Raw genomic sequence first — 13075 nt, forward strand, 5'->3', positions numbered from 1 at the left:
TTTAATGTGGCCATATAAATCGTTCCCGAGATGGTCGGGCTAGCACCTTAATGGTGCTGTGTAACCAGAGCGTACCGGATCTGTATCCGGCAAAGGCCCATCACATCGATAACGCTTCTCAAAGCCTTCGGGAATTAACCTTATCGCTACAACAACAACAGCAACATAGAATATCACCAACATACCAGAGTCAAACTTTACGAGTCACATGTTCGTAAATAACGATCCCTAGCAAACATATACAAACTAGTCAACGTCCTTCACGTGCAATTAAAATGCTTAGGCCTGAAGGTGGGAAAGGAAACATAATTAGATTTTCAATAATGGAAGATCGTATATGTTTATGTATATGTAGTGTACGCAATACGTCACGATATCCGTCATTTATGTTCATATATGTATGAATGTGTAAATTTTTCTATCATTATAAATACAGTATTTTCGTTAATATTTATTTTATCATTTGATTGTATTTAAGCATCGCTAACCACTACAAAATATCATGGAACATTCTTTAGGTGCCAACCACACGTTGGAGAAATCTGAATTTACAGTGCTTTTCAACACCTTGTTGTTGTTGTTGGTGATCGCGCTGATGCTGCTGTGAAAAACGAATTTACTTTAAATTTATACATACATACATATTTATATACATAAGTGTGCGGCAATCCAACATTGTTGTTGGGTGTTCTGCTTCATTTTCCTTATGTTATTTATTTCCCGAATTGTTGTTGCTGCTGTGTTTAAACTGACTGTTTCATTGCACTAGCGCGTTTCCAAAAACCAATGAAAATCTAAGTTTCCACCACCAACAAGATTGTTGCTGTTGGTATAAAGAAAAATTTCACCATTTCATTGTTTTTCGATTGCATGAATTTCATCTATACATATATGTGTGTAGGTAGGTGATTGTATGTATGTATGGCTAAATGTGAGTGTTTCATGCCAGACTATCCAGCTGTTAGAATATTGTGAGCGCATGTGTATGGATATGTATGTGGGTGTATATGGGTACGCAGTAATGGGAAAAAAGTAGAAATTATAGTTTTTTCTACATTTTATATTTTAGCCCCTCAGTGTGGTACCTACCTACTTCTAATTTCAAAAACACAATTGTATATATGTATATACGCATTTGTTGATGGGCTTTTAGCACACGATTTCATTGTTTTCCAAAATGTTTTTGTAGTCAAAACTAATTTGTAAAACTAATTTCAGTTGAGAATCGGACGCTGAAGAGGCCATTTGTATGCCTGTGAAATATCTCGAAAGTCAGCTTCAATAAGAATATCATCAAAAGATATACACTTTTACCGTTACTTTGCTAATAAACAACGCACACAGCCAACATGAGTGACGCATTGATTGTGAGTGAATGTGACAGTTTTTTTTGTATAATTTTTATTTTTATTTATGAAATTAAATAATTTAATTTAATATGCAAAAATGAAATATGATGAAGAAAACATTTTTCACAAAATATTGCTCGTAATATAAAATAAAAATGTATAAAATATTTAGCTAGTATTTGTTATTATTGCATTCATGCGACACATTAACAAAACTATACGAATTTTGAAAACAATTATAAAATGCCATTAAAAAGAACATTAAAAAATTTGCAAAAAAATTTGGAAAACGTATAAACCCAATTTTTGCACAAATGCGCGCAAGCGAAAGCAAATGCAGTCATTCTGTTTTAGAATTTGGTCCGGTTTGCAACATAGAATTTTTAGTTAAACAAAATGGTAAAATAATTGCTAAAATAATTAAAATCTACAACAATAATTAACATTACAACAATGACTTAGGTTGCAAGGAAATTGTGTTTAAAATAAAGTCAAATGGCTATTTAAAAAAAATTTCCTTCACAACATTCGAAATGATTAACACTCATGTGATCGTGTGATGTGTTATCAACTAAACTACGAATGTAGTGTTTTTCGTCATATAAAACTTCAATATTACAGCTGCCTAAACTTTAAAGTTACAATGAAATCTTATAAATCTAGAATGTTTATCAAAAACTGCCGATATTTTATCTTTTTCCTGGATGTGATCGGGTGATGTGATCGTGTGATATGGTATTAACTGCACTACCTTTTGTAATGAGTTTTTTGTTTGATATAAGTAGAGCTTCGGCTTGCTGAATTGTTAGCAAATTGCACATGCCGTAGTTTTTAAAAGAATTCAAAAAATTCCAAGATTATAGCTGCCTTCAATTTAGACTGCACATTCAAATTTTATAAGTTTGGAATGTATTTTAAAAAGATCGGCCATAATTTTACTTTTTCCTGTATCTAAGAAATACCATCAGTCGCTTTGGAGCTTAGTGCGGTATGGCTGTTTTTGACATGACAAATAAACTGCAAAAATACATCTTGCTGTAATATGAAGCAAATCCTTCGGTTCATAAGCAACGGTGAAGAAGATAACTATCCCCTTGCTTTTATTGGTTTCGAGATATTACTTTCTTAAGAACAAAGTCACAAATCTGGAATGTATGTTAGATCGCCGATATTTCATACGCGTTTCAAAAATATAAATATTTCCTTGTTTCTAGTGGTTGTTGTAAATTCGGGAGATCCAACAGAACTTATAAATTTGGAATCTAAAATAAAAGGATCGCCGATATTTCATCACTTACGGGTATAGTTTGTATTCAAAGCGGTTATATCGATGTAGCTCGTCGTCATAAAGCAAACGATGAAGGGGATAACTATTTTACTGTTACTACTTATTACATGCTAATAAGCTCGGATATCTCTTTGGAACGTATATTATACTGATTGCCGATACTTCCTCTCTGGTCTCGTGCCAGTAAACTCGGAAGATCGAATGAAACTTAAAAATTTGGAATGTATATTATGAAGTTCGATTATATACCGTTACGTCAGTCTTGTTTATATCGATGTTGCTCGTCGTCATAACGTAAACAGCGAATGGATCACTATTTTCCTGCTTCTACTAGTTCCGTGCAAATCAGCTCAGAATATCCAACAGCTCATATATGATTCTTACTTGAAACAGGTTCACCGACATATTTGTACATATCCCATCACACAAGAAAAAGGTCGGATCTGGTAATACCGAATCTGCTACAAGAATTGACCTTACGAATCGCGGTTCCGCCCTATCCTGAAATGTCAGACCAAAAATTACTAGCAAATTAGCGTTTTTGAGCCTAGGGGTGAGCCCGTGTCCTTTAAGCCTATTTCGGATGTGTGGTTTATATTTAAAAAATTCAAACAAAATTTGTTCATGCATTTATCGTTGTTAATAGGTTTTTTCCCAAAAAATAATAGCCAGGGCTGTCCCAAAATTTTTACATTGAAGTGCAAAACACAATAAATATGCAAAATTATATGTACACTGAAACTTTTTGAAATTAAAGAAAAAATTATTTTAAATGTTCTAAGAATTTTTATGGTCCTTTTAATGAGTAAATTTTGAATAAAATTTTTATTTCAGTGCTACAATATTTTAAACAAATTTTTTGTTGTCAATTTGTTAGTGTGAATTTGAATATCATATCGAAGAGCCTTGGCTTCTTATGGAAGTGCTTTTTCTTTGCACTTTCATATGAAATTCAGGCACTTTAATTTGAATCGAATTTATACATATGTGGGGGCATATGGAAGTGCTAGGAAATTTTTTTATATTCAAAATGTGAATTTGTATCTGTGGGCAAAACAAAACAAAAGTGCCACAAGTGTATATGGGTTGATCAGCTCTGATAAAGCAATTCTTCGATTTAAAGCCTTTGATCACTTTTTTTGTTCGAAATGTATAATCACTTGGATTTTTGATTGCTCAATTAGGAAAGTAAAAAGTAGTTGCATTTCTTGTCCTTAAACTTTCCCGATCACAATCATCGTTTTTTTATTTTAATTAAAAATCGGTTGTATTGTCAGTATCGGTGTTAGGGATTTTCTTTTTTTTAAATGGAAGCAATAGAAATAATGGTTTTTGTTTGTTTTTGTTTTTTTTTTTGATTTTGTCATATGCGATCTCAGTTAAAATAAATTTTGTATCGAGCGTTAGAATTGTGCTTTGATTTAAAAAAAATCTCTTCACTGATATTTTAATAGAAAATAAGCAAACATAAAAATAGTTATATGTAATATTAAAAATTATAAATAAATACTCCCATATTAGGATGAGGATCTGACTCCCGAGCAAATTGCCGTGTTGCAAAAGGCCTTCAACAGTTTCGATCATCAAAAATGCGGCAGCATCTCAACTGAAATGGTCGCTGATATTCTGCGCCTTATGGGTCAGCCCTTCGATAAGAAAATCTTGGAAGAACTGATCGAGGAGGTCGATGAAGACAGTAAGTAACTACAAAAAAGTGAAACACTTCAGACATGTGCTCATATTAAATTTGTCTTCGTCTTCACTTTACATAGAGTCCGGTCGTTTGGAATTCGAAGAATTCGTACAACTCGCTGCCAAATTTATTGTTGAGGAAGACGATGAAGCTATGCAAAAGGAATTGCGTGAAGCTTTCCGTTTGTATGACAAATTGGGTAATGGCTACATTCCAACTGCTAGCTTGCGTGAAATTCTACGTGAATTGGATGATCAGCTGACCAATGAGGAGTTAGACATCATGATTGAGGAAATCGATTCCGATGGTTCTGGTACCGTTGATTTCGATGGTAAGTAAATGAAGTTGGGATGTGAAGGGAATTGGTTCGATATCGATATAAGAGAATTAAGGATAGGAGTCGATTTAAAAATGATTTAAGGGACAGATATTCGGGGATTCTTTGGGCAAAATGTAGTGGTAGCTCCATGGTACACTTGATAATTGCTCGGTATGAAAAGAAATTGAATGCATAATAACTGTTCTAATACCTTTTCTTACATACAAAAATGAATAAAGAGCTCAATATCGGCCTAACCGGTATACAAAATTGTCTGCTTTGGTTTCGTATAGTTCCGTACGTATGTGATCACGTTTTCAAGGTATCGATCAAAATGTTAGCCAAGGGTGACCCTGGAATGTGTTTGTATAAGTATCAAATAAGATGTATTAGCGAGATTTTTAATAAGGAGTGGGACCTAGGCAAAAGAGCGAGAGGAAAAGAGGAGATATACAAAGAGGGGATGAAGGAGAAGGGGCAGAACAAGAAAAATAGAGAGAGGGTGTGGGAGAGGAACAGAAGAAGGAATAAGAAATAGAAATGATAATAGAGAAAATGCGAGGCAGAAGATATAAAGGAGAGGAAACAAGAGAAAATGGAAAGAAATTGGGAATAGAAGAGAAATGCACTAAAACTTGTGATTGGAAACGAAATAATGACACAATGTTGGATGAGATATAGATTTGTTTGATAGCTAAAACAATCGTTAAAAGATTATCGAGTTTACAATATATATATAACTGACAAAAGGTATCGACACAATAATACCCAACAAATTAGCCATTTCTACACACTCGACCGACACGGGCAACGCAACCACATGACACATGTGATATTTTTTGTCGTTGAAAAGCAGGTATTTGTTAAGCGCCGAGATAAAAAACTGGTCTGCTGCAGAAAAGTTAAGGAAAATATAGATTTCATTGTAAAGAAAAAACTATCAGCTGAATATTATAAATTAATAACTAAATATTAAAAAAAAAAATAAATAAATGTAAGGCGCGATAACCTCCGAAGAGATCTAAGGCCGAGCTTCTCTTCCAATTTGCGTCGTGCTCCTCTTGATTTTTCCCTACAAATTGGCCGGACGGGACCTATATGTTTTATGCCGACTCCGAACGGCATCTGCAAGGCAGATGAGTTTTCGCTGAGAGCTTTTCATGGCAGAAATACAATCGGAGCGCTTGCCAGACACTGCCGAGCGGCGACCCCGCTTAGAAAAATTTTCTTCTAATTGAAAAATCTTATTTCTAAAATTTTGATGTTGCTTTGCCCGGGAGTTGAACCCAGGGCATAAGGTGTGATAGGCGGAGCACGCTACCATCACACCACGGTGGCCGCCAACTAACTAAATATTGAGAGAGAAAAAAATATCAAGTGTGTGGATGGGCTCACTAAACTCAAAACTGAATCTATTTTTTTTTCAGGAAAAGAGGTTTAAAATGTTATGCAGTTCGACGTTTTCTTGATTTGATTTGGCCTGTTATAGTTGAGGTATTTTTATACTCAGCTGAGCAGAGCTCACAGCTAAGCAGAGCTCACAGCTGAGCAGAGCTCACAGATCTAATGATCTGGGCGAAAAAATAAATTCATTTAGCCATATCCGTCCGTCCGTCCATCTGTCCGTAAATACGATAACTTGAGCAAATGAGGTATCTTAATGAAATTTGTTACACTGAAAGAAAAATACTGGTAAAATCAGCCGAATGGATAAAAATTGACAGAAATTTCGGTTGAATTGACCCGTCAATTTCTGTAAATTTTTATCCATTCGGTTGATTTTACCAGTCTTTTTCTTTCAGTGTAAGTAAATCCCTGGGCACTCATATCAGATCCCCATTTAAAATGAACGAAATCGAACTATAACCACGCCCACTTTTTCGATATCGAAAATTTCGAAAAACCGAAAAAGTGCGATAATTCATTACCAAAGACGGATAAAGCGATGAAACTTGGTAGGTGGGTTGACCTTATGACGCAGAATAGAAAAGTAGTAAAAAATAGGACAATGGGCGTGGCACCGCCCACTTTAATTTTAAAGTTTTGCAAGCTGTAATTTGGCAGCTGAGTATGTAATTTTCGATTACACCCGAACTTAGCCTTCCTTACTTGTTCCATATTCATTTGTGCCATACCACGACTAATTTAATTTTTTTGTTTATTTAAAACGAGATCTTTATAGCAATTTATTATCATGTTTTTTCCGAAAAAGTCCCTCCAAAGCTAAAAATGTTTTAAATTTTATTTTTACATATATCGTATTTTGTATGTCTGTGTGTGTGTTGTTATTTGTGCTTTAATAGTCACGCCATTTTTTTAATAATTTTCTTGGCATAACGCCAGTCATAAAAAATAGGCAGTTTTCTGTTCTTTAGAAACCACCCATATTTCTTGATTTGTTTTTGTTAAATGTTTTGACTTTAGCACGCGGATCGATGTTTTTTTGTTTAGATAAGTGACCTCGAAAAGAGAAAAAAAGTTAAACAAATATGTGTGCTAAAAATTAGTGACTGACACCTGTTTCCTCTAATCTCATATTTGAGAGCTGTTGAACTATTAGTAAAGGCATGTGGGGTGAGAAAATTAATTGTTTACTTAGTGCTAAAAGTTATTGCCACGTGTTTTTTGCAAAGACTTGGATCACAAAAAGTCTTATGTTCATTTTATAACGTTTTGTGCCAGGATATTGATTAGATATATGCTATTTGTAAAATACTTGCAGATCGCCTGCTGATAATGGAAACTGTACTAGGTTTGTAATATTTAATTTTTGGGCAAAGATTTTAATAAAATTTTTATTTTGACGGAGAATTAAAAAGACAAAGTTAAATTTTCATTTTCCCTTCTACGCATTTCCACGATGCTTTCATGTCGTCCTTAAGAAGTATTATCATATTAAAATTATTTTATTTTATATATAAAATAATAATTAGTTTGCGCGATTTGCCTTCAAGAAGACCTAGGCCGAGCTTCTCTTTCAATTTGCGTCGTGCTCGTTTTTAATTTTCCCTACAAATTGGCGGGACTGCATCTGCAGGCAGATGAATTTTAGACAATTTTTTTTCTTAATTATTACTGTTATTCTGCCGGAGAATTGAACCAATAATTTTCGATGTTGTAGACGGATTACACTACAATCACACCACGGCGGCCGCATTAAATTTTTAGTTGCACTTAACGTTCCAATTTCACTTGTGGGGTCGACATTTATCTTTATACTAGGTTTGTTAATTGATTTTGGTTTTACAAGGTGAAAAGACTTTCGTCTGATTGTAATAAATAAAATAATTTTAAAAAAAATTTAAGTTGAACGGTTTTGTTGAAAACAATGAAGTAATAATAATATTAAAAGCTAGATAATAACTACGAAGGTTCTAGGCCCTAGTCATCACACCCCTGATCAAAATGTGATTAGGGTTCAGTTGGTCTTATAAATAACTATCAACAGAAATTTGACGCGTCCAACGCTTTTATTTAATTGTCTGATCAACGCCCTGGATTGATGAGGAGTGTGATGACTAGTACCTAGGAGCAACCTAATTATTTTCTAGTATTTTTAGTATTATTATTATTTCATGTAAGTATTGTTTTCAATAAAACCGTCTAACTTAAAAAAATTTTTTTAATTATTTTATTTTCAAGTTTTTAGTTTTTATTTAATTGCCTATTATTTCTCATTCTATTTAGTTCATTTAGTGACTCATTATTACAAGGACTCTTTCCTGACAATTTGTTACAATCTAAGTCCTCAATAAATAATCCTTCCAAAGACTTTACTCGACTCTGCGCCACGTATGCTTGTCCCTCCTCCAACTCCAAAATATTTTGATGTCACTTCTACCGGACTTTATGTAATATTTGTTCCAAGTATGGACCAAATCGGCTCACAAATACGATTTTTGTGAATATCTCAATCCTTGCGCCACCTATCGGCGATTTTTTCATAGGTCGCCTTCTATTCTTTTATGTATTATGTGTTCCATATATGAGCCAAATCGGACCACAAATACGATTTTTGTGAATATCTCGATCATTGCGCCACCTAGCGGCGGTTTTTTTTCATAGGTCGCATTCTATTTTTGTATGTATTATATATTCCAAATATGAGCTAAATCGGATCACAAATACGACTCTTGTGAATAGCTCGAGCCACCTAGCGGCAATTTTTTTCATAGGTCACTTTCTATTCTTGTATGTATTATAAGTTCCAAATATGAGCCAAATCGAACCACAAACACGATTTTTGTGAATATCTCGATCCTTGCGCTACCTAGCGACGATTTTTTTTTCGTATTTTTGAATTGACATCGAGTTCTGAACTATATTCCAAGTTTCAAGCTTGTTGCTTAGCGGGAAGTTACTTAAATTTTAATTACAAAATTCGTACGACCGGTCGTGCAGCCGTGCAGCCTGTCAAGTCAACCTAAATAAAACCGTTTAAAAAAGCGCGCTTTCTCACAGAATTTTACTAATCATTTGCCATACTCAGTCACTAGATGCGAAGTTGGGCTAAAATGATAGTAATTGGCCCTTTTAGCACAGAAATAAAAAGGTTGGAATGAGCCGACAAAAGAAAAACGAGCGCAGATTTCTTTGCGGCACATTACTATATTGATGATCCTTTCCCGTATGTAGACCCGGTATACTCTGTTAACAAGCACCATTAAGGTACAAGCCCGACCACCGGGGTTCACGCTTTAGCTTACCTCCGCAACGCTGCTCTGCAGGCCACATCAACTGCCCGCTGTGGCTCACGGTAACCCCACTTGCTGAAATGGCCGCTTCAATCCATCACTACAATATGTGTAGCACGTATATAAGCAATGTCGAGCAGCAGCTCCTGCGACAGGCTCGCACTCTCCCAAGACGGATTCATCGAGACCTGGTCCACCTACCACGTGCTCCGTGTGTCGCCTAAGAATATTTATGAATACGACATTAGTCCAGTGCTATCCATGCCTGGGCTGGTGCCACCTTTATAAATGTTATCGACCACTCTGTTTACGACGTAACGACGCAAATATTGGACGTTCATGCTACCACTTGTCAGTCACCTAAAAATCTTAGGGGTAACATTCGAAACACTTTTACCTTCAGAAGCATGCCTTCAAAATTGTATCTTAAGTATAAAACCGCATCAAAATCCTTAAGTCTCTTGTCCGTAGCGCTTGGGAAAAAGATATTTGTAAAGCAATTGACCGTCCGCTCATAAGCTACGCGTCACCAGCTTGGTCGCCTGGTTAAAAATAACACACTGGAAAAGGCAGCCAAAACACAGCACTAAGAACTGCCACGGGATGTCTTCTTAAAACCCCTGAAAATTACCTACATAGGGAAAAAGAAGTCAAAAAAAGAAAGGAGAAAATATTGAACATGCAGTTTTTCTGAATTGCAACAAACCCGAACATTGTAGCAATGAGATCCGGCACACATTTGATCCAGACAAGCATAAAAACGCCCGAAACCAAATTCAAACAGAATAGGTAAACACCTTCGCACACACTATCCAAACCTTGCAGAAGAAGAAAGAAGACTACCAGGGAAGACACGAGATACTCTGGCCCGACTTCGTTCTAGATACTATAACATATTAAACTCTTACTTGTCCAGAATCAACCTCGACACGTGTGATGTATGCGATGTGTCCTCATATGACATTCCTATGGTTCAACCCTGTTGAAACTTGTGAGTTGTCGCGTCTATTGCTTGCACTGTTAAAAAAATAACAACAAAAATGTGTTGCACTGGCTCTAGTTCGGACGATGAGTGTTACCCCCCAGCGGGCAGGTATGCCTGTCGTAAGAGACTACTAAAATACCAAATCGGATCAAAGGGTCGTGTAGCGTATCCCTTTCAAGGGCTTACCAGCGCAATATATAGCTTATCGAGCCCAATTGTCAACCTCACCTATTCGTGGCGAATCCTGTTTCTTCAACACCCGAGGCTCTGGCGAGCACAAATTCCTCATGGATCTAGGGGGTGAGAGGGCGGGATGGCCTAGAAGGTTTCATGTGGTCATACAAAATCGGTCCCGAGATGGTGGCGCTAGTATCTAATGGGGGTTGTTACCGGAACGTACCAGATCTGCATTCGGCAAAGGACCATCAACATTGATAACACTCCCCGCGGCCATCGGCCTATCGCTACAGCAACAATAACAACAACAACAGGACGATAAGGAGAAACAATATCATCGGGAGTTGTAAGTGGCGAAAAATTAATTGGAAGGAACGGGCTGTAGAAGGAGTAGAGAGGCCCAGAGGATAAAAGTAAGATGCGATAACGTCCAAAGAGATTTATGGCAGTGCCTCTCTTCCAATTTGCGTCGTGTCCTTTTAATTTTGCCTACAAATTGGCGGACGGGGCCTACATGTTTTGTGTCGACTCCAAGCGGCACCTGCAAGGCAGATGAATTTTCACTGAGAGCCTTTCATGGCAGAAATACACTGAGATTGTTTGCCAAACACTGCCGATCGGCGACTCCGCTTAGAAAACTTGTTTTCTAAGTGAAAAAACTTGTTTTTAAAATTTTGGATCTTCGTTGTGGTAGGCGGACCACGCTGCCATCACACAACTGCCACTGCTATTTTCGTGTTCACTGCTCAATTTTTCAACGCTTTAATAAAATAAAAAGTAAAACAAAACTCGAGTAATTAAATCACCATCAATTAATTATTTCCTTATGATTTTTTTGTATTCAAATGAAATTTGTAAAATAAAAGAATTGCTAAGTGTGTGTGTTTGAGTGACTCCAAGGTTTATTTTTATGTTTCCAAAAAATGCTTCAAGATATTCTAACGCATATGCTGTTTAAAATAAAAAATGTAAACATCTGTATGAATATACAAGAATCTATAAAAAGGCTAGCAAGCACACACATACATACACATTTTCATTTACCATGCTTTGAGAACGTTTTGCGTGGGAGGGGATTGTGCCACATAAACTGTTGTTGTGAAAAAAAATAAAAATAAAATTACCGAAAGAAAAAAAAATATTCTGATATACCCGTACGAAATCTTTTAATTTAAGATTATTTTTTATAGTACGTTGTTATATATTTTTAAAATAATTTTATCTTATTTTCTACATTTCAGAATTCATGGAAATGATGACTGGCGAATAAATATTTATTTTCACATTTATGTACCAATTTTTTTATTTTTAAATTCATCCTTGTATATACCTGAAAACATTTATATCTACATAAATATTTGAAAATCTCATTACATGGAAGCGGAATGTTAAACAGAGAAAGAAGATTTAAAGCAATACGCATGGAAATTTGCTGTTGCAACGAATTTGTTCCCGCTAAATGTGGATTGTATGAAAGAAAACATAAAAGAAACGTAAATAAATAATTTAAATTTTTTTTATATAAAATCAAGTTAAAGATTTTTTTCAGTATGGGGTTTAATTTTTGTCAATCGAAATGTAAAAAATAAACGAGTCTCTTGAAATCTTCTTTGGACCGTGTTGCTGTCACCAAAGCCAGAACGGGTAAAGATCCGTCTTGGAGATGAACAATTTTCGAGATTATTTCGTAAACTTCAAAAATGTAATCAATAAAAGCCCTGTTTATCTGCTTATGTGGTTGTACTGTTTACTCTATTAGAAAAACAAAATAATTGATAATCGTAGTGGCGGGAATAGACCAACTTTGTTTGGATTGAGTTTTTTTTACCAAAATTTTTGAAATTTGGTTCTATTTAAATCGAGCCTACACAGGCCCTTAATAAGTGGTGCTAGATTCTTTAAGGACAGATTTTCCAACAGTATTCGGGCTTTAGAAGGTAATACTCACAAAATACTTGGGTATGAAGAAGATCTCGATTTTCAGAAGGAGTTAAGGTTTCAGTACCAAAATGAAATGGGTTAAGGTAGATATCGATTTTGGGAAAGAAATCGAGATTCAGAAGTAAATAGATTTTACGAGAGAAACTGGGAATACGAAAATATTTAGATACTCAGAAAATGAAATGGAAAGTCGGGTTAAAAGGGTTAGGGCACCTTCATGATCTTAAATTAACCATATATGCATTAGGGATTTTTCAAGATGAAAACTGAATAATGTTGAGCAAATTCATAACAATAGCTTTCATAAGTATACAGCAGTATGTTTGATAAGAATTTCTCGACTTTTTCAACGTCAGTACAGTCATTTGAACGAAGTCTATCCAACAGCTCAAGTACAACTGGTACGCAGTGTTGTGGGCACAATTCTCGTCTGTCTGCAATGCACAACATTTTTTTATTATAAATTAGCTATAGCGAGATATGCCGCAAAAAATTACGTTTTCATCTATGTTTCTGATTGTTCTAGTTTTTATAAAAAAAATGTTTTCCCTCTAACGTGATAATCTTACGTCAGATGCAAGCTGATAGATTTACGAAAATTTTGGTTTAAGAAACGTATAAATCCGTCA

The 13075-nt window shown here is 35.3% G+C and overlaps 1 protein-coding gene across 2 annotated transcripts; it reads left to right on the top strand.

Annotated features, from left to right (window-relative positions):
* The first annotated feature begins 1207 nt into the window (after nt 1-1207).
* On the top strand, nt 1208-12032 carry TpnC47D (Troponin C at 47D). Of its 2 annotated transcripts, none has more exons than XM_067775697.1 (4): nt 1208-1367; nt 4159-4333; nt 4410-4661; nt 11747-12032. In XM_067775697.1, exons 1-4 carry the CDS (start codon nt 1350-1352, stop codon nt 11773-11775), a joined length of 474 nt encoding a protein of 157 aa, XP_067631798.1. In that variant the 5' UTR covers nt 1208-1349; the 3' UTR covers nt 11776-12032. The 2 variants fall into 2 exon arrangements, with proteins under 2 accessions (XP_067631798.1, XP_067631799.1); XM_067775698.1 differs by lacking the exon at nt 1208-1367 and adding an exon at nt 1596-1748.
* The last annotated feature ends 1043 nt before the right edge of the window (nt 12033-13075 follow it).

Source organism: Eurosta solidaginis, chromosome 3, assembly GCF_040869045.1.
Source record: "Eurosta solidaginis isolate ZX-2024a chromosome 3, ASM4086904v1, whole genome shotgun sequence".
Taxonomy (NCBI): Eukaryota; Metazoa; Arthropoda; class Insecta; order Diptera; family Tephritidae; genus Eurosta; species Eurosta solidaginis.

What these genes read in the sequence shown, in the direction of transcription:
- TpnC47D (XM_067775697.1), top strand. An exon ending in CGAGGAGGTCGATGAAGACA is followed by an intron (nt 4,334 to 4,409) that starts GTAAGTAACTAC and finishes CACTTTACATAG; the next exon opens with AGTCCGGTCGTTTGGAATTC. An exon ending in TGGTACCGTTGATTTCGATG is followed by an intron (nt 4,662 to 11,746) that starts GTAAGTAAATGA and finishes TCTACATTTCAG; the next exon opens with AATTCATGGAAATGATGACT.